Source organism: Montipora foliosa, chromosome 10, assembly GCF_036669935.1.
Source record: "Montipora foliosa isolate CH-2021 chromosome 10, ASM3666993v2, whole genome shotgun sequence".
In the NCBI taxonomy this organism is placed as follows: domain Eukaryota; kingdom Metazoa; phylum Cnidaria; class Anthozoa; order Scleractinia; family Acroporidae; genus Montipora; species Montipora foliosa.
In genome coordinates this window covers 13,041,361-13,063,860 of record NC_090878.1, presented here as the reverse complement: position 1 = coordinate 13,063,860, position 22,500 = coordinate 13,041,361, and the positions used below count along the sequence as shown (strand labels likewise).

At 40.0% G+C, this 22,500-nt stretch overlaps 1 protein-coding gene across 3 annotated transcripts in view; it reads left to right on the top strand.

The window, feature by feature from the left end:
• Nucleotides 1–22,500, top strand: part of LOC137974311 (proteasome adapter and scaffold protein ECM29-like) — a 59,888-nt gene that overhangs the window by 4,925 nt on the left and 32,463 nt on the right. For 2 of the 3 annotated variants that reach the window (XM_068821194.1, XM_068821196.1), the window contains exons 6-15: nt 5,099–5,248; nt 5,595–5,757; nt 7,233–7,330; nt 7,589–7,630; nt 8,187–8,274; nt 8,966–9,085; nt 10,473–10,637; nt 12,921–12,970; nt 13,605–13,671; nt 14,411–14,533. In XM_068821194.1, coding sequence (XP_068677295.1) covers nt 5,099–5,248; nt 5,595–5,757; nt 7,233–7,330; nt 7,589–7,630; nt 8,187–8,274; nt 8,966–9,085; nt 10,473–10,637; nt 12,921–12,970; nt 13,605–13,671; nt 14,411–14,533 — 1,066 coding nt within the window. The remainder of the gene's footprint in view (nt 1–5,098; nt 5,249–5,594; nt 5,758–7,232; nt 7,331–7,588; nt 7,631–8,186; nt 8,275–8,965; nt 9,086–10,472; nt 10,638–12,920; nt 12,971–13,604; nt 13,672–14,410; nt 14,534–22,500) is intronic. The other variant, XM_068821195.1, reaches the window with a different exon arrangement.

Below are 22,500 nucleotides of genomic sequence, written 5' to 3'. Positions count from 1 at the left end.
CCGAGTTCACTCTGTTTTAAAGGAATTTCACGGAATTTCAGCTTGCTTGATATAATTTCACGGTTGTCTGCCGTGAAATCGGCATCAGCGTGAAATTTTCATAAGCCCCCTTTTCGCGTGAAGGGTCACATATAATAAAAAGAACATTACACGTTGGCTCGAAGATATGAATTTTATGTTCTCGTGGCAAGAACAATATCTCACTCGTTCGCTTCGCTTGCTCGTGAGATATTGTTCTTGCCACTCGAACATAAAATTCATATCTTCTCGCCACCGTGTAATATCCTCTCTCTCTATATATATATACATAAAGCTTTACAACAGCGTTGTAAAACGTAGTTAATGGAGCATGATTGTTAGAGCTATCCTCCACATGTCACGTTATTTTGTAAACATTACGCAACGCAAACAAGACATGAATGGATTCCTATATCTAACAATTCAAACTGAGTTCCTATATCCTTTTCTTTAATACTGTCTGCTTACAGTTATATCCTTTATCTGGATTGGCGGAAAGCAACAACTATCCCCATTCATGTTGCATTGAGTGCTACAGTAGTTGTTTCTATTAGATGGTATGTTAGTCACCATTGGTTTAGTCCTAGACATTAGTCTCAGTATGAAAGGTCTAGTTAAGTCCAAAGTATCACTCTGTGAGCTCTATAGTTAACTGTAAGGAGTGCCTTTACTGTTTACAAATTTTATTATGGCTTGTCCGCCTGGCAGTTCGAAAGCTACTCGACCTCGCCATCGTCGTCTGGAAAATCTAACTTCCCTGTCGACGGAAGTTCTTCGCCTTCGTCTTCAGGCCCTCAATCTGCCGATAACTGGCAGCAAAGCCAAACTAATTTCCCAGCTTGAAAGCAGCCGTCGAACAACCTCGCCCAACCAAGCAGCCACCGCCCAGTCAGGTGAAGAAATCCACGTCGAAAAAACCTTCCCGTTCTGATTGTGACCCTGTTACTGCGCGGGCTGACACAGTCAACGACGTGAGCGACAATTCCTCGTCCGTTGGTTCTGTGGATGGCCTGGATGAGGATGATGTAGATCTCTCTCAGTTCGGGTTGTCAGCCCCACAAAGAGCGACGCCCATCCAGAAACCAGGTGCATTCCCCGAAGCCCAAATGGCCGCCATACAGGACACCATTCGTTTGTCCGTGGAGCAAGCGCTCAACAGCTGCTCGTACCTGCCTGTTGAGCCCTTTCTGGGCACTGCTATGCCCAACACAGCAACTCCAGCACCTCACAGATAAGGAGCAGGTATTCCTCTGGGCCTCCATTGCCCTCAGGACAGAAATTTGGAGGACAAAATTCTGTGTGGTGAGTACATAGACTTTACTCTGTTGCTCCCCGCTTCCTTAAGTTGGCCCCAGGTTCCCGAAATCCAGCTCCGCCTAGATGACTCAACCCCAGGTTCTGCCTCACCACTGTCAATGGTTCGCAAACGCAAGCCTATTATTGACAATTTTCATAAGTGGTTGGATGCTTATACCGCCTACATGCTGGTTATCGTTCCATCATATCCTTGAAGATCCCTTGAGTTGCTTAAGTACCAGCAGATCATAAGCAGGGCGGCTACCAAATTCAAGGGGTTGGCCTTCCTTTCATACGATGAACACCGTAGAGCCGCTTACGACTTAACTATATGCTGGGCTCAAGTTGACCTTGAACTGTGGACCGTTACCTTCTCTGGCCTTGCTAAGCCGCACTGTCTTGTTTGCTCCTGCCCCTACCATAGCCAGGTCGACTGTCCTGGCGCAGACCTGCAAAGACAGCAGCCCCAAAATGGACCTGTCTGCTGCCGATTTCACCGGACCTCTGGGTACACTTCAAGTACTTGCCCGTTCCCACACATCTGCCGCCGGTGCCGGTCCGCTGCCCACTCCATCATTAACTGCCCTAACAGCATCTCAAGGACCACTCCACGCCACCATACCTCTACCAGTTCTGGCGAATGCAGCAAGAGATAAATAAAGTTCAGCTCCTTGCCAAGCAGGGTTCACCTGACGTAACTACCCCCATTAACGTAGATGTTTTAGAGAGGGAACTTTCGGGGCACCCTGATCGCAATTTTGTTAATACTTTAATTAATTGTCTTTGATATGGTACACATGTCGGCTACACTGGTCCTAACAAACCCAGGGTATCCTGCAATCTGATTTCTGCTAATCAGCACCCCAACATTGTGACATCGAATCTTTACAAGGAAATTAGTCTGGGGTGCGTGGCAGGACCCTGTATCTCCTCTCCCCTCCCCAATCTACAGTGTCATCCTTTAGGCGTGGTCCCCAAGAAACACACATTTATCATACCCTGACGGGGATAGTATTAACGACCACATTAATGCCCTCCAATATGTCCGGGTAGAGAATGCAATCCATATTCTCAAGTCCCTGGGCCCGGGTTCATTTATGGCAAAGACTGATCTCAAATCAGCCTTTCAACTTATTCCCATTTTCCCATTTGCTACTGGCAAAAACAGTATTATGTAGACCTCTACCTCCCTTTTGGAGCTTCAATCCCTTATCGGTACCTTACAGTTCGCTTGTAAGGCGGTAGTACCTGGGAGAGCGTTTTTACAATGCATGATTAACTTGACTCGGGGAGTACCCAGCCGTTTTCACCACATATGGTTGAACAAAGAATTTGTCAAAGATCTCTCAATGTGGAACGCCTTCCTCGCAGGGTGGAATGGGCGCTCTTTCTTTTTAGACACCACCATTACCCCTTCTCTGGATCTAGAACTGTTACCGTCGCCTCTGGCTCTGTTGGTTTTGGGGGCTATTTCAATGGGCAATGGTTCCAGGGTAGATGGCCCCCTCACATCCAGCTAAACAGGGCTCGGGGTATAAGCATCAAATGGCAGGAACTTTTCCCCATAATGGTGGCATGCGCAATCTGGTTCCCTCATTTCTCAGGGAAACGTATTCAATTTTGGTGCGATAACAAATCCGTTGTGGCATTTATCAATTCGGGCCATTCAAAGGCTCCGCGCATCATGGACCTTCTTAGGTTCCTTATTCTAATATCCATGAAACATAATTTCTTTATTGGAGCACGTCAGGTCCCTGGGGTTTCTAACGAAATTGCTGACAGGACGCCCGTTTCCGGTCAGCGGCTCCCAAGGCCGACAAAAACCCCTTGCACCATCCCGCCTTCGCTCATGACCATCTAAGGGATGCAAGTGCAAACCGCGAGGTGGGGACTAGTGTGGACCACGAACCGTACATACAGCTCTGGAAAAAAACGCTTCCTCCAATTTTGCCTCATGAATCTACTTATGTCAATCAACGGGGACATACTCCCAGCTTCTGAGGGAACGCTTAGTTATTTTGCCTTGTACCTTGCTAGAATGGTTAAGCATACTACTATAAAATTGTATCTCTCTGTGGTTCTTAATTTACACATTTCCTGTGGCCACAGCGATCCTGTTCAGGGAAAACTTTTCTTGCAAAAGGTGCTATGGGGCATTCTTGGTTGCCAGGGCAAGTCTCGTATCCTTCACCAACCCATCACACCCATTGTGTTAGCAGCAATCCAACCAATTCTTTGTACCTGGTTAGAGGAATGGGACTTCACTATGATATGGGCTGCCTTCACCTTAACCTCCTTTGCCTTCCTCCGTTGTAGCGAATTTACCTATAATGGGATCTCCCAGTTTTGGCCCTTGTTTAATCTGTCTGCCGACTGTGTATCATTTCATCCTAGTCAGGCTTGCCCGCAGCAAATGTCCGTTCTCCTTAAAGCTTCTAAGACAGACACTTATCGTTAGGGCCACACGCTTGTTATTGCGTGTTCCCCTTCACCAATTTGCGCAGTTACTGCTATGCATAATTATTTTTTGGTGCCTGCCCGCGTGGGCCACTTTTCTATTTCCACTCAGGTCGTTTGCTTACTAGGTCCGCCGTTGTTAACCTTCAGAGGGATGCAGCTCTACATGTCGGCCTCCCCCACAAGTGGCTTAAAGGGCACAGTTTTCGCATCGGCGCCACATCTACAGCAGCTGCAGCGGGCTTGTCGGATTAGTTAAGGTCTTAGGTCGCTGGTCATTGGATTGCTACCAGCTTTACATTCGTACGCCTCGCAACGTTTTACTGTCAGCTGCGCCGCGTATGGCTGTCGTTTCGTTACCATAGTTAGTTACTGTTTAGTTTGCGCTTGGGGGGATACATGCTTCGCACATATCAGTGGCGGTTAAATCTCGCAGCGACTTCTCCAAGCTTTGGTGTTTTTCATGCTATGCCATTTTATGCTCTCTATCTGCCTTTGTTCTTGTTTGATCCAGCACGTGCCGGCGGAGTCGGCTTGTAGTGCTTGGGAGATAAGGAGCCTTGAGCTATTTTTACCGTCTACACTCTTTCCATTATAGCACGATGCTGGCCGGAGGTTTAGCTCGTAGTGCCGTGGAGAGTTAGGCTTATTTGGCTTTTACCGGCCTACAACTTGTCCGATCCGGTGCGGTTTGCCTCGTGCGTCGGGGAGATAAGTTCAGGCTTTTAGTCAGGCTACGGAAGTCGTCTGTCACACCAATCGTGGAGCGGTGACCCCCCCCGCCCTTTTACGCCAACATTGTCTCTTGTATTTTGTTATTGTTGTGTCTTAACCATAAATACCCGCGGGAACTGCAACATTAACTTAAATATATTGCTTTCATATATATGTACATGTATATGTGTTTGGACTACAGTTGTATATTATTTGCTTATTTTATGTTTATTTGTTTATCTGTAACCATTTAATTAAGAATAAATTATATTTTTCCAACTGTTAGGGTTAGGGTTAGGGTTAGGGTTAGGCTTTTACTATTTTTGCCCTTTGCTCCTTATACTTAAATATTATTCACTTCTTGTTTGTAAATTTGTTTATTTTGTGGAGAATAAATTACTAATAGATTACATTCTTATAGCATTATTGTCACTGTCAATGGATTTGACTGAGCTTGATTGTGAAGTTTAACTTAGGAATCCCCTCCCCCCTTGACCTCCACTGTAGAAAAAACAGAAACAAAAAAAACCAGGGTGTTTTTTATTGTTACATGTAGATATGGAGTAGTCGGTTATTGCTTATCATGTTTCCCTGACATAAGAGTTCTTCTCAGTCTTCTTCAACTGGTTTTACCAGTATTAGGTCAAATAAAGATTCCAGATTCTGCAGAGGAGAGACAAAAGATGTTTCAGATCAGAGAGAATATAGGTCTCGCTGAATTACTGCTGGATTTCCTTCTTGATGTTCTGCTGATGCCATACAGGTTTGTTCTAGATTTTTTAACATTTTGATCTCAGTGCTATTGAAAGTGATAAAACACAAGTGCCTAGTAGTACATTTCTGGTTTAGCAAAAACTGCTTTGTCTTCCATAATATATATTATTTGAGCAACTACCATTTTAATACATGTAGTTAATAACATAATTATTATGTTACAGTGAGAAAAGAGGCTAAAGTAAAGTACTTGCTTTGATACAATGACACACAATAAATAATACATACATAGCAAAAATCAATAACTAAGTAAAGTGCACAAAATACATGTACACTGTAATGCAAGTTAGCTGTGTGGATGATCCAGAAACTTATCCTTTGCAAATTATTTTCAGCACTTTGCCAATACAACCCCCCACTTCTATCTCAGAGACACCTACCACTGAACAAATGTCAGACACTCAAGCTACTGACTTGCAAGCTCCACCAGGGATGAGTGAGGCTGCTCTTAAGCGTATCAGAGGTGATTCGACTTTAGAGCCAAACAAACTAGAACAGGCATGTGTGTGAATAAACAGTACAATTTTTTCTGGAATATTAGAACTATTTCTAATCATGGTAGAAATACAGGTAAAGAACATCACTTTTGCAAATTATAGTATGATTTGTTATCATCAGCACATCACTACCAGGGTTATTAGGGATTTTAAGAATTGACGACGGCTATATCATTGGTTAATAGAGGAATAATCATTCTGCATGTGCAGCACATTTGGAGCATATTTTGGGTACTCTGCATAACAATGATGTAAAATCTCCAAATTAAATTTTGAGTTTCGACAACAACGTGAGCGTACAATTAAGAAATGGTAAGCGTGCAGCGTGCAACTATCGAGTTATGGACGCACGTGGGAGGTTGCTAAGCACAAGAGAAGCGTAAGAGTCGCACGAGGCGATAGCCGAGTGTGACTCTAGCTTCTTGAGTGCTTAGCAAACCTCCCAAGTGCGTCCATAACTCGATAGTTGCACGCTGCACGCTTACCATTTCTTTTATAACATAATCGTGAACACGACTCCTGCGTGTTTCGCTTGTATTTGCATAAATCGAGTTTGGTCAACAGACGATGTCAACACAACTTTGCTTTTTTAAGACAACTTTGAATTAACAAGACAAAATGATGAACAAACAGTTTTCCCAGTCAAAACTTTTATTGGAATCAATTATTGCGAGCGTCAACACAAACACGCTGTCTTTGCACATGCTTCGCTTCTGTTGAAAGCGATCAAGCTATCGCAAACAGCACGACTTTTCCAATCCAAAAAAAAACGACGTTACACTATTTCAACTCAAATGGCCGATGAAATAAATCTCAAGAAGAAAATCGACATTCCAAAACACCATTTACCTTCCTGTAGCATCTTCCCTGGTCTCATAAAATCCATTTCAATTCCGCGATTCGGCTTGAATATTTAAGCAGAGTTTAGATTGTGTTTTGGAAATCAAAAGCAGTACAAACACGAAACGCTCTTTCGTCGCTTTAAGACCTTCAATTCTCCTTTTCCGCTGCTGATTAATCTTTAGGGCTATATCTTTCTATTTTGAGCTCTGTAGAGGTTCACCCCAATTCTAAGAGGAGGAAAATATGTCTTGGAAAATTAGGACTGATGCGCTCGTGACGGCATTTTCTTCTTAAGTTAGATCGCACGTCAGCTGTCGTCAGCGAGCGTGCACCGATGGGCAAATAGAAATGATCAATTGGCCAATCAGAATGCGCGTTTTATCTAAGTTATGTTATAAATGTGAATCTTTCATTCTCTATTTTTACTCTGAAACCACTTGCACCAATGAATTTTTAGGGTACTTTGCCCACATTGTGCGACGTTAACGAGACAGAATAATCATGAAAGACTTGTGATAGTGCAGAGTTAGATTTTGAGGTGACGTTTTTGTTGACATCACTGTAGTATTATTATCTTAAGTCCTTAATATCAGTTGTCATTGGGAGTGATTACATTTTTTTTACATACTGTAGGTGAAGCTTGGAGCTCTTAAGTTTCTGGCCTCTGATTTATTTCAACCAAGTGAGGTCATATGCCATTTCTTAGTTGCCACTGGAGATACAAGACATGGGTATAGTTCTGCCTATCTATTTTTATGCATGGCACTGATAGTCAGTATTTTTCAGGCAAGGTGAGACTCGTGGCTGGCTGCTGTGACACAAGTGACAGACTTCGCTGTCATAACCATCACAGGCTACAGTTCCATCTGTCATTAACACTTTAAGTCATAAGTGACCCATGTATTATCTCTGAGCTGAGCTTTATTTTACATGTACATGTACATTAATTAATGTTGTATGATTGATTAAAATCGTTTGTAATTTTATAGAGTAATTGATGCTGGAGATCATGAACTCAAGAGAATAGCCAGGTGATCATTCTGTTAAGATACTTGATCATGCTTATCATGCAGCATCAAAATTTATTGAAAAATCAAACATCCAATTGCAAGTTAGAAATAAATTCACGTTGGGTTAAAAGTTTGGAATCAAAACCATACATGTACTTTCGGAAGTGCAAGCTGTTATGGAATCTCAAATGGAAAATAAATAAAAGGTAATGATTTTAACTCCAGGTGTATCAAGGTCACGAACCTGTTTTGGACCTGACTACTAGTGTGCGAGTCTTTTTGGTTGCACATGTGCCGGCCGCTGGTGCTCATATAGCTAGAACTAATGGTATTGCAGTTTTTCTGTAGAATATTGAAGCAATTAAGAGTATTGCTACACTGTGCTCATTCCAGCATGGGATGCTAGTCCATCATAGAGTTACCCCCAGCAGTATGTCACCAATACCCATTTATATACCTGGGAGGAGAGAGAGTGTGTGTTGTGAAGTCTTGGCATGCTAACCACTATGCCCCTACCCTCTCTTTTTTTGATCTTGACCACTCATGAAAAGCAATGCTTACTGTTGAATTTTCTCAGGTCTACAGACTTTGAGAACCCTAAGGTTGTCGACAAGATCTTTGGAATCTTCCAAGGAACTGTGCTGATACCACGCTCAACACAGCAGGTATTCTCAGGAGCCCTGAATCTTTTCTTTTTGCTTCAATGCAAAGTTTAATTTTTTATTCTTGATTCATATTAATTTTATAGTGTGCATGTTGTACATGTAGTTCAGTTTTATCCCCTGGTTTGATTTTTTGAAAACCAGTTCAAGATTTTTGAACCAGTCCATCAAATGTTATAAATAGTTGGTTTATTTTATCAACTGTCTAAAATTTAAAGGGATTTTCCTTTTTTTGGGGATGTAGTAATAATAAGTTAAAAAACAAGAGCTTGGTTTTTTGCGGGGTCTCAAAAAAGAACAAGACATTCCTTTCCTCCATTCTACTTCTCCTACCCCTCCCTGATCTTCCCCATTGCCTCTATCCTACCCCACCCTTCCTTCACAGATTTACCCCCTTTATCTTCCAGATAGCTCTCTCCTTGAATACCCCTTCACTATGCAAAACTTCTCACAGACTATCACACTCTTTATCTCTGGATCTGCCGCCCACTATCTTATCCACTTGACCACACAAGCAACTCCTGCAAATACTCCATAATAATTTATAATTAAATATTTTATTATTCATCCCAGGTTACTCTCGGTCCAAACTTAGATTTATTCACATTTGGACACCAGAGCAGATGGTCACATGCAAGTCAGTGTTCTGTGGAAGTTGACTAGTATGTTGCTTATGGGACATATTATATTTCAGGGAGTAAAAGTCCCAGCTGGACAACAGAGATCCCCAGCAAGTATACGATTGAAACAAAGGCTATTTCCTTACCTTCTGAGGTCCAGGAGGGCTGCTGATCAGTTTCCAGCTTGTCTTCAGGTATTCTGGAAGTACAGCTGTATCCCTGCTCATGCAGAGCTCAGATATGTAGTTCAGGGGAAACTTGTTCCCTGGGTTTCTCTTCTTCCCTTGGGAAGATGTTGAGTACATTGGGAAGCAAATACAGGAAGTACCCAAGTACTGGATGTTTTATCATGTGATGAGATACTTCACAGACCTGTTCTGAATTTTTGTGAGGAATGTGAAATTATCTTCTGATGATCTACATATACATGTTCAGCAGGTGGCATTTTCTCCCTGATTTATGGGTGTTTTTGCTAGCTGGACCTTCTACACCATAATCCTTTTTATAGCATCATTGTCATACTGCCCCCTAGGGGGGACTCTCATATAAAAAGGGGAGGTGTGCTCTTTGGAAATTTTAAATGAAAATCCAAAAGTGACCAATCTGGGCGTGGCTCGGGCATACCGCCCACTTGGTGGTGAACATAATAGGACAGGCAACAACTCTGGAAACTGTGCCAACTGGGCCTTGCTGTACTTGGGTTCTTTAATGTCTGACTGAGTTTGAGAACATTAGGAAGTTTATGAAGTTCTTATCTGACAAGAATTAAAAAGTCTTTTTAGTTGCAGGTGAGCTACAAAGGCAGCAGTTTCTCCTCAGTTATTTTATACCTTAGTGTTAGTCTAATTCTCAACCAACTCAACCAGTGATGTGCAGTGCTGATAAACTTAAATTTCAGATTTTATGTTAATCTCAGAAACCTTTCTGAGTGTACGATGTCTCTTCTACCAAACTCCTACAAAATATGTTTAGCGTGTAGATTTTAATAAATATTATGTTATTCACTGGCCGGGAGGACCGTATAGGGAAAAACTGTGCCCGAGGTCTTGAGTACAGCCCAAGGCTGCAAGCTGAGGGCCGTACTTGAGACTGAGGGCGCAGTTTTTTTCCTATATGGACCAAACAAGAGTGGTGAATAACCTGTTTATTTTTTCCTAAGAAGATGTGCTGGCTGGAGCCATTGCTCCAGGCTGGCCTGCAATGCTTATTATCAAGAGAGAAATATTTTGCAAAAACACAATGATCAGTTGATCCTGTTCACAAATGAATATTTATTAATTATTTGTAAAGCAACACTGTTTACTTTTAAAAACATTTAAAAGGCTTCAAAAAATCTAATTTTGGTCCTAATGCCGGCTACTCACACAAGCTCATGCAACCAGGGCTAGGATTCCGCCCAGGTTGGCAGGCAAGATAGAAAAATTCCAGGCGCTCCAGAGCCAATCAGATCGCAGGATACACAGAATTCCACCTGCTTACAAGTGCATTGAGAAGAAAATAAAGTATTGTATTGAAGCACAACAATAATAGTTAGTTTTAGTATCACTTGGGAAATGATTGAATGATGTTATTTTTGCACAGATAATTTTTGACAGTCTGTTTGGTAATGAACCCAACAGCAAGTTAAGATTGTATGCTGTCCAGTTTGTTCACCATGTGTGCCTGTGGAGTTCAGTCAAAGTTATCACCATGATGGGACCTGTGCTTCTCAGTGGAATGACAAAGTTGATTGGTGAAGATAAACAGGTTTGCTGAAAATACTGTAGAAAGTGTATATAATAGAAGATATTTTTCTAGACTCCATTACATCACTGACCACAAACTACAGTGCATGTGTACTTTACTGTAGCTGTTGGCATTCCACAAAGTGGAGGGCAATGATAGCCCTGATCACAGTTCATTGCAGGTCATTGTAAATCTACATGTAGCAGATCTTATGTGAAAGGTGATTATGATGGCCAATAATTTTACATTGGCCCATTTGATTGGGTGACCTGTGTCATATTGTGTTTAGACAGATCAAGCTTGCAATCATTTCTGTCTTTCATTTAGCCAAGTGCCCAGGGTTGAAAAGGAAAGGAAAGGAAAGGAACTTTATTTAAGTGTCTAGTTGTTCTATAGCACTAATTGGGGACACTGTCAACTGAAATTAACAATTACCGTAATGCAAATCAAGTCAAATGTTGGTTTTTGAGGAGAGGGGAAAACCGGAGAACCCAGAGAAAAACATCTTGGTGCAGAGTAGAGAACCAACAAACTCAACCCACATATGATGCTGAGCCTGGGAATCAAACCCGGGCCACATTGGTGGGTGGCAAGCGCTCTCACCACAGGCAGAGCACTCTGTGTGTTCGTGGTTTAAGATATGTTTATGTGAAATGAAGAGAATCTATGAGCGTTATGAATAAAGCTGTTGGAGGGATGAAGCTGAAATTGGCGAAGAGATAGAGACAAAACTCTTCTATCAAGATCCGTCGCCATTCAGGTGAGATTTTCAGTATTTGTGCGTTAATTCCAGTTTGAAGTAGAGGAGGTCACGGCTGACGGCCACTAAGTTGCAAGCCTTGTCTCCCTTTCTTGTCTAAACCGTCACTGACCAAAAGTAATTTAGCTATAAGACGCTTTAGACTGCCCAAGAAGGCGCAAAAACACCATACATGAGTCGATTAAGGTTTCATTTAACTTTAGTGGGATATTCAGACCGAGATGTGATTTAGATGTGCAATTTTCAGAGCTTTATTCATAACCCTCATAGATTCTCTTCGTTTCATATAAACATATCTTAAACCACAAACACATAGAGTGGTCTGCCTGTGCTCTCACCACTGCGCCATCCCTGCACCTCCACGGTACTGTAGGATGGATGAAATGTGTGACACTTCTTGTTTGAGATCATTAGGCTCAGTCATAACACCCTTGGCATGATGGCAAAGTCCTCTTGTAACACTGTACTTGTGTTGCAATGGGTGATGCCAATGTGGAGTTTGCAGTTACATCCCAGTAACCATCACCAAGAAAGGAATCCAGATCGATGGAATTCAAAAGCTTTGAGAGCAGGTTTTTGTTTGCTGCATACTGGAACAGCCCAAACCCAATAACAGAAAACCAAATGCAACAAGTGTTTGAATTACCACTTGATTTGTCTTTTGAACCATATAGCTTTTTGGTAAAGTTCTCAGCAATAATTATTCTTTACACCAATGTAAAACTCTATAGGATACATGGATACGTAGAAAGCTTATGGTAGTTTTCCTCCATAAAACAACAACCTGAAGCATTGTGCATTTTGGTCTGCAATGTGCTGTACATGTAATAACCCTAACACAGTGCAGATAGAGGTGCTACAACTGGAATACATCAAGTCATTGTTTTAAAATCACTTGAGGCAAGTGATTTATATTGATTTGTATTGATTTACAGTCTCTCCAATAAATTTGTAGAGCACTTGTTCTGAGCTAAATACACTGTATGCATGAGACTTAAATGAACTGATTACAACCTAGTATTTAATGTAGATGAAGTCCTCATCGTTCTATTTTCATAGGTTCCCAATGAATCTCAGAACCTGTGGTTCCTTCATACAATAATGATAATCATAATTAAGTAAAGTATGATTGTCCAGGTGAGTGTAATCCTGAGAAAGACTGTTTGAGATGACATATTGACTGACTTTTCGACAACCTGAGTGGAAGTCATCTTCAAAGTCAAGTGATTTGTGTAAGTTAGTAGATACAATAAGAACTCTGGTCTAGATGTTATTAGTTGACCACTGACATTAATTAGTCCATTAGTTGACAACTGACGTCTATGACCAGAGTTCTAATAATTGTATCTACTGATGTTGCACAAATCACTTCACTCTGAAGATGACTTTCGCTCAGGTTGTCGAAACATCATCCAATATCATCTCAAACAGTCCTTCTCAGGACTACACTCACCCGCACGATCATACATAGTACTTCACTTAATTATGATATGACTCCTGGTTCACACCATTTACAATGATAATTATATCTGCCTGATTTCCAGGACATTAAACTAAGGCGGTTAGCATATACAGCAATTGGAAAACTGGCAAAGTAAGTATACCAATTGAAAGTATGCTTTTAATTTATGAAACGTTTTGTTCCATATTCTGAAGGTGAGACTGGGGAAAAGGTGTAAAGACCATTACAATTAGTCCTTTCAGCTCTGGAGTCCCCCATTGATGATGAATCAAAATTAATTGTGTGGTGTTAGACAGAGTAAAATCTATAAGTAGGAACCTTAATGATTTAAGATGGTGACGAAAACGTCATTACGAAGGAAACTCAAAGATTTGCCCCTGTGTGCTCTCGTCTCCTTAAAACTTGAGATTTAGTCATTTCACGTTGCAGATTGGCAGAGAAAGGAAAGAAATGTACAAAACTTTAAAGTGCATGTGCAGAGCCATTGTTTGTTCATTAGTGTCTATTGTTGGTGGTGTTCTCGCTGAGCTTGCCGTCCTAGATCTTAAGGTCCCCATTGTCACTCTTAGGATATCATTTGAAGCAAGGAAGAGTTCTTCCCATACCCTCCCCTCTCTCTCTCTCCCCCTCAGAAATGTATGCTTGTCCATGTTCAGGCCATCCCTGCAGTATGTGCCCATTGTACATGTACTAGAATTGTTTTCTAGCAAAAAAATATTTTGTTTTAATCCAGTTTGTGATTATTTTTGTTTGGTTTGGTTAATAGACGAATTCCGCATTTGTTTTGTAAAGATATTGCGCTTGTTCAGAGACTCTTTCAGGCACTTTGTGAGGTGAGCATTTGAAATGTGAAAATAATAAGAAGTTGAAGAAAGTTGATTAGTGTTTTCATTTTTCTCTCTGAAGATAAGAAGCAATACATGTAGAGAGAAATGTGATGTGCCCATTACAGCATTTTCATGGATACTGTAGCAGAAAGAAAAAGTCGCATTTATCTCTTCGTCACATTCTCATGCAAAACACAGGAATTAGCAAAGATCTTAATTTCTCCATTCCCTTCCATTCCCTTTGTCAGAGCGAATCCTTGACCTTCGGATTCGCTCTGACGAAGAGCTTTACGCTCGAAACGTCAGCTTTTAGAATCTCTGTACAGTGGTCAATTTACATTTATTTATAACATAACTTGGATAAAACGCACGATCTGATTGGCCAGTGGTCATTTACCATTTGCCCATGGGTGCAGGCTCACTGACGACACCTGACATGCAATCTTACTTTCCGAGATTGGTTACCCTAACCCTAACCCTAATAATGCTGTCACTAGCGCATCAGTCCTAATTTTTCAAGACATATTTTCCTCCTCGTAGAATAGAGGTGAACTTCTACAGAGCTCAAATTATTCAGAAATTATTCAGCAGTGGAAAAGGAGGATTGAAGCACTCAAGAAGCTACATTGTAGAGTCGCTATCGGCTATCGCCTCGAGCGACTCTTATGCATCTCTTGTGCTTAGCAACCTCCCGCATGCACCATAACTTAATAGTGCACGCTGAGCCGTTTACCATTTGTTCTAGGAGCAGTCTGACACTCGTTTAGCAGTCCAAGAAGCCTTATCCATGATGGCTCCATCCTACAAGAATGCAGACAGTACCACACTAGCATTAATAGAGGCATTGATACTGAACTATGTTCAGCAGGTTAAGTAATTATATGTTGTTGAATTTTGATAATACAATACAGTGTAAATTTTAAAACCATTGTTGATGATAATAATTATTTAATTATTAATTATCATAACCTGAAAAGACCTCATCTTCAGAATTTCAACTTGTGTTTTTTATTTTCTTTAAAGTGCTACTATGATGAAATTCATGTTTTCCTATCTAAGCCATTTTAAGAAAAACATGCAGTCTGTGCAAGAAGAAGAAGGCTGTTTCTATTTTGAAATATCTCTTTTTATTCCAGAGATTTTCATGTTTATATAATAATATGCAAATAGTCAACTGATGACATCATAAACTCAACCCAATTTTGATCAAATGCGATGAAAAGGATATCTCAGCCAATTTGTATCAGTAATGCTTGATTCTTTCCAGTAAGATTCTAGTAGATGTGCTCCACATATGAGCATACCAGTTTTGTTACCATGGCAACATATTACATACATACATACTTTATTGAACCTCCCCAAAGGGGCTTTTCAGGAACAATAATAATTATAAAATAATAATTTACATAATTATTTAAATTATTTACAAGATTAAAATAACCAATCTCACTATCAAATTACATAACTACTTATCACGATATCAATCACTTCCTAAAAAATCCCTTTAGCAGTTTGTTCCTTAAACGCTTCTTAAAGATTATTTCGTTGCTACAAAGTTTCACGTTAGATTCCAGACCTCCCTGATATTTAAAACTTGCCTGTTACAGCAAAATCTCAGACTGAGGCCTTGCTGTATTCCGAGGTCAACACATCTTAACCGAGGTTTGAGGTTTGCTGTACATAATGACCGAATGGTCGAGGTTATTAAGTTGCTTATTACATGGATCAGAGAACAGTCCTAAAGAAGAAAAAGCTAATTTGCATAAACAACATCGTCGCTCTTTGGAGGTTGGGTGCCCGAAACATCCTGGAGCTATCCACTGTTGGCAGCCAGCTCCAAGATGGAGACTGCACCGATGGCTGGCGAAACCTGACAACCCAGCCATGAGCCCCCACGCCCCCGAGAAGAATGGGCACCCGTCACACTGATTACACAGTGGAAAGCAGAGGGTGGGGAGGGAGGGAACAAAAACCGCTAAATGCTCCACACACAATGCTCCTACTTCCCGCCACACTGATAAATAAGCGATACAGCCCAAAGCACGAGGTATCCCACGCATGCGCCAGTATACTACAACCACTGACCAATTGGATCTGCAGTAGCTCCTAGTTGTTTACTGGGTTAAACGTTAAACTTCGTTTAACCTCATTAATCCATAATCGGCCAATGGTCATTACGGGAGAATATGCCCTAGCGCTTAGATGCTCTTAGCCAATCAGAGCGCCTAAGATCTTGGCAGAGAAACACTAGCCACATACTGGTAACTGTTATGTACAGGTACTGTAAGTTAAATTGAGAACTGATTACAATGTTGAAAGTGCTATTGACAGTAATTACTATTTGGTAGTGGTCAGATCAATAAAATCAGCAACTTTGTATCTGCAGGCTACACACCAAGCAAGGCTTGTTGCTGTCCAGTTTGCCAATGCCGTCTTTCCGAAGGACTCATATTTTGTCACGTATGTGTGTTTACTAGCTGTCGCTGATGTGTAAGTAATGCAACTGTTTCAACATTCAACATCCTTGACAGAAATGACAAGAATTATTGATAGTATCCTACTCTAATTATGGCATATTTGTGAGCTCTATCAGTTTTCTTACAGCTGTAGCAGCCATTCACTTCTGTCTGACCAAGATAAAATCCTGCTTCTTAATTTTTTAGAAAAGAGGATGTAAAGGAAGAAGCTAAAAAGGGATTGAGAGAAACACAAGCTACCATCAAATTTCAACACCCAGTGATAACATAAGTGACCTTCTTCCTGCATTTCCTGAAATGATATCATTTGTAGCTCAAAAGGTTAGTTTGTCGTTGTTGTGTGGAGTATTATGACATTAAGTTTTTGGTTCATTGAATTCATCACTGTCAACTTCAGGAAGAAGAGAGACTGAGGAGCAAATCATGCTACACGGCTGGTTCAGCAGCACTTCCTTTTTCTCCAGTTGTTTATTCACAGGTCAGTGTTTAATGGTTCTCTTAAATCAATTTTCTATCTGGAATGGAAATTTCAGCACAAGAAGAAAAATAACTGTTTGACCCATTAAACCCTGGGAGTTAGACTGGCCTCCAAGGGTGTTTAAGGTGTCAATGCCCCCTCCATTAAATGAATGTAATCATTATGACCACTAAATATGATTATAATTTATGCAATAGTACAGCCTACTGTGCTTGTACAATGTATAATCATAAGAAGCCCGTGCATTTGTGGATATTTTATTCTTGATCTAGGTAATGTTGTATTTGCAAAGATGTTTGGAAACATGCTGCAGGAGTAACCGAAGAAAACAGAATGAAAAAGTGTATTCTTCCATCAGTGAGCGGTATATACAAGAACTTTTATCCCACTTCACCATTGAAGGTACAGCGAGTAGTTTTTAGTTATACAAGTTAGAAATATCCACTTGGTTACCAGTTTGATTTATTTTAAATGTTTTTAAGAGGCTTAAGGGACCACCACCCTAACCCTAAGCATACCTTAGAGATGCTCTTTCATCACAGTTAATTACAGTTTGCAGTGGCGCTGTGTTACTACATGTACATCAGACATGGGCTGTGTAGCGGCTGCCAGACGCATCTTATGTATGCTCTTGGCCTGTTGCCGTGGGTTGCCCCTTTGCAGTTAAGTTGTCAAAACTGCGAGAAAGGGTTATCAGCAAATCCATCTAATCAATATACACTATATCCAACTCTTTCATTACACTTAAGAGTAATGTGGTAGCGACTGGAAGAATTTCAATTTGTCCTTTCAAGGAGCATCTGAAATGGCTTTGCTTTATGAAGTCTCATTCCCAGGACTTACTGGATTAATGTTATCGCAATTATTGCGATAAGATCATTTTAACCAGTTTCAATCGAATGTCGTTTAAAACCAAAGTAATTACTTTGGCCAATCAAAAAAGGATCGAGACAATCCTGCAAAGCAATCGAAACTCGATCCAAGTAATTACACAAAGCTGACACAAAGTGTGGGAAATATGCACACGCAAGCCACGATTGGTTTTGGTTTCACTTCTGATTGGTTGTAAAAATGGCATGAGAATTTAAACCAATCACTGAGTGAAGTAGGTAAAACCAATGAAAATTGCTAATTTCTCTTGACAGTCAATAATTTATTCAAAACTGCTCTAAAGCAAAATCCTCATTGATGTTGATTAACTTAATTTAGAGGTTGGTATATTTACTTGGTAAACAGAACCTCAAAACAAGTAACCTAGAGAAAACAGTCACATGCACAATAATATTCATGTGTCTTCTTGTGGTTTTATTTAGATTTGCCTTCAAGCACTTGGGAAAATACATGGAGCTTACAAGATGTGCACTTAAGCCTATAGGAGTTACAGTATGCTGTCAGTATCTTTCTCCCTATAGTCAAGGTCCATGTAAACACAGCCAAGAAGCATTTTTTCCCTTTGTTATTACTTTAGGTGCAGATCTCCATGCTGATGCACTGTGCTGTCTGCTACAAGTTGTTGCTGTGGCACCCAAGAAGTTAGCAGAGTTGTTCTATGACAACTTGACTGGATCAAGGTTTGTTTTAGATTAATAATAAAGAATGATCTTATTCACCTAATTGCACAGGACCTTTGGAGTGTTCTCAAATAATTTTAAAAGATTTTTTTCGTGATCATATTTTAACCAAAGAATTTCTTGCAAGATTTCAAATGTTAGAAAGTTAGCTTGAATGAATGGCATCGATCTTGTTGGCTTTAGAGTGGGCAAGAAGCCGGGACACCGGAAGCCCTGCCACGGGAATGGGGCCATGACTTGGTATTCCATTCCCCTTATCTTCACAGCTTGCTTGCTCACTTAAATCTTCACAAAAGCAAGAGGTTCATGTATGCAGTGGTGACTGTTGATATAAAGTAGCTCACCAACTCCTATTGGACTGGCAAAAGGACACATTATCAACAGCAATTTTTTTTCCTTTAAAGAATTTTACATACTCCAGTAGAGAGGATGCCGTCAGTATGCTGGACTATTGTTTGCAGTGGTAGTGTGTAAAATGAACAGAGACTCATTTTTCAATGTGATTGGAGAACTTTCCAAATCTCTTGATAGCCAGGTTAGTTATTTTCAACATTACTTTTGTGTGAGGATTTATAAATAGTTACTATTATTATTAATGGAGGGAACATAGTTTTTTGACAAATTCACTGCTGAGGTGCCCCAGAATGGCCCCAACTGACGAGTAAAATCGTCTCACGTTAGACAGAGTAAAATCTGTCTCATTCAATGGGTTAAAACTCTTCACTTTTCTTTATCATTACACCCCCATATTCATATATAAGTATCTAAGTAATCTAGTTTATGGACGAGGTCCATAAACAAGCAAAAAGAGAACCAGGCAAATATCCAGCCATCTTGAATGAACAAGCTGGGTTAATAAAGGATTTTAATATGAATTAAAACACCAAAAAATTATCTTTGATTTTGCGGGGACCAAGCGAGCAATCCTGAGTGGGCAAGATAGCTCCATCTTGCCGCTCGAGTAGCCAATCATAGCGTGTGATTGGTTCATCTTGCCCGCTCACGGAGCTAGTCATATAATAATGTGAGTTATTGATCGATCTACTTTGTGTGCCTGAAAGTGTTTTAACTGGCATAGCACTATAGTATGGGATATTTATGGAAATGTATATTGTCTTTTTAATTTTACTTGAATATTAACTTTGAATAAATTTTTTGAATGTTGCTCTGAATTGTAATGCTGCTCATGACAGTTTTTATTTACTATAGCAACTTGAGATTCAGCTTGGCACAGTGACTACATTAGGGTATGTTATAGCAAGACATCTGTATGAAGAGGGATTAACGATGGAGGAAAGAGAGCCAATATTTGTGGAAGATATGGATGTGGAGACTGACGATCATGCCAAATGTGCAGTTGTGGATATGCTTAGCGGCAGTGTGGAAAAGATAGGTATGTCCTGTTTCCAGTGTGATCAGCACTGAAATCTACACATCAATGTATCTCTTGAGTAGTTCAAGTTTACCAGGGTTAATGCAGTTAATCTGTCTAAAGAAACTGGGGAGCTGCATTGTTGGGTTGGCATAGGTGGCATCAGCTGACTAAAGGGGGGATAATATGATTAATTCTTCTCTACTACGCAAAAGTTCCTATGCATTTTTTTTGTCTTTATAAGACTCAGTCAAAATTAGATATGTTTTCTGTACGAGTCATTAACCCTTGACTCCCAAGGGTCCCCATTGACAAGTAAACCATCTGGTGTTAGGCAGAGTAAAATACTTAAGTATGGCCAACTTGGGAGTCAAAGGATTAAAAGAGAAAATTTGGAAGGGGGCCAAAAAACAATGTAGATTTTGGTCCGGCCCACAGGACGACCTTCATTGCATGCAGAGCACCATGGCTAAGAATATATGGTAACCATCTGCGAGAAAATGTGGTTTTGATCAACTCTACAGCCGTCCACCCCTCCATGTGAAAACTCTGTGGTTAAACCCACATATTTGTTTTCGATTGGATGGCAGGTTCAAGCCAGGTTAACTTATTGCAAGAAAAAATAACATGGGAGCTCTGCTTTTAGGCTTTTCTAAATCTATATAATTATTGCTGTTGTAAGGTCAAAACAGGTATCATTACATCAACCTTGTAACTTTTCTCTGATCAAATAGATCTAACCCTAATAATACAAGTAAAAATGTGTCAATATCATAGTGTTATTCATGAGGAGATACAGTTTTATTTTGTTATTGTGACTTGGGGATATTTGAATTTGTCTATCATAGTTGTACTTGTTTTTGAAAGGGATACCAAATGGAATATTTAGAAATGGCCTAGATCTTATAAACTTTTCAGACTTTTAAATAATTTTCTCGATACCGTTCTTATGCAGAGTAAAACTTGTCTGGGCAGTAGAAATGCATTGATAAGATTCTTCAGCTTGTAATTCCATTCCCCAGTGAGATTGGTTCGCAAACTGGAACTTCCTCTTCCTGATGGCTTCGGAATCAAATGGGACCAAGGTTTGTTTGTGTTCGATGATGCAAACTGTACCAACTAACCCAACAATGGGTTTGTAGCATTCACCATCCTTAAAGGGTATGTTAAAAGTGGGACACAAGGCGAAGAGAGGTTTTTTGGTGTTTTTGATGTTACACTACGTAATTATGGTTTGTTTGAAACCTTCATAAGTCAACTCAAAAAAACTTATTTTTATCTCATGTGTTAATCTTACCACAAGAGTTGGGGGGTTCTATCAGCTTTTTGGTTACAACAAAAGTGTTAGAAATGTCAGATGACCCCATGAAAAATTCAGTTTTTTCAGTTCTGTAATTTGCCTCTTCATTGTTTTTTAGACAGTAATTCCTCAGATGGAAAAAAGAGGTCATCCACATAAGTTGTCTGTGGTGGAGAAAAACTACTTGTACATATTGCAAAAGGCCAAGAGAACAAGGTACATGTATTAAATTAACCTGTATTTTTTTATATTCAAAAAGTGACCTTTTACTGGAAACTAGTGCGATCCACCAAAAACATTTTGTCTTTGATATGTAGATAAATTTTTATGAACATAGGTATTTTTTGTGGTGAGTTATCTATGACTGCTGGTAAATTTATTACTTCTTTCATAAATGAAAGTTCATTTTGTGCTGGCAGCTAGAATAAAACCAGAATAGAAAGCAATATAAATCCTTTTATTCGTACCTTGTTACTGGTTTAAATTTCTAGGTAAACAGAGCAGGCTGCACATGCTTTAGGGTTCTGTGTTGGTAGGAGATCAAAACTTTCCTCATTACAAGATGCCTTATTGATGGATTGTGGTGAGGCCCTCAAAGGTTTATCATATAATTTGCAACAGTACAGATACCTGCTATTTTTCCTAAAGCCTGGTAGTAATCCGATTATTCAGTTTCATCCTTGCTATCATTCACATAGAGCTAGTTGCAAATCGGCAGTCTAGAAGGCAAGCAGCCAGGAAGTCGGCATGACTTGTGGATATGAGCACTAAATTTCATATACCTCCTTTTTAAAATCCTTGCTTATCATCCAACTGAATTTGTGGTTCTACTATATTTTTCTCCAAATGTATGGCAACTGAATCGGCCCTGAAGCCTTTCTGCCCCAATTTTCAGACAAGTTGTTTTTTTAAATTTCCTTTGTCTTATAGACATTATCGTAATCTGAAACAAAGGAAGAGGTAAACTCACCAAACAAGTGTTGAAATTTTTTAGGCAACCTGAAGGAACACGTTTGTACTACAATGCGCAGTGAAGATATTTATTTTTTACTAAAAAGAGAAACCTTGTATTTTCATCAGTATCTATATAATAAAAGCTAATATGAACTGTTCAGTTTTTATTTTGTCTTATGCGTGGTGAAGAACCATCTGCATGGGAAGCTTAACAGTGACCATAGTTCACATTGATTAGATTCGTCAAAGTTGACGCTGCATTCTCCATAGGGGAGGCCCTATCGTGTGCAGGAGCAGGCAGGCAGTCAGATTGTTGCCCAGGGATCCTTGGGTTGGGGAACAAGCTAAAAAGTACAACTTGCGATAAGATGAGAAAGAAAAATGCAAGAGCTGATTGATATGATCATCCAACAAATATGCCCAAGTCCTATTCCTTTGGTCAGGCCAGGTGGGTGAAGGTAAAATCCCAAAGAAAGCAGTGTTTAGATCTTGTTATTCCTCTTTATAAAATCTGTTTTTTCGTTTTTTACAGTTCAAGTGATGCTCCAGTTATCATTACTTCAAAGTTACAACATTGTTGCTCTTATTGTATCCTTGTACTCTGATGGTGGGACGCGTAAAGGTGATGTGAAGTTGAATTAACCTACCAATATGCATCCGCATCACAAAAGCAAATACTGAAA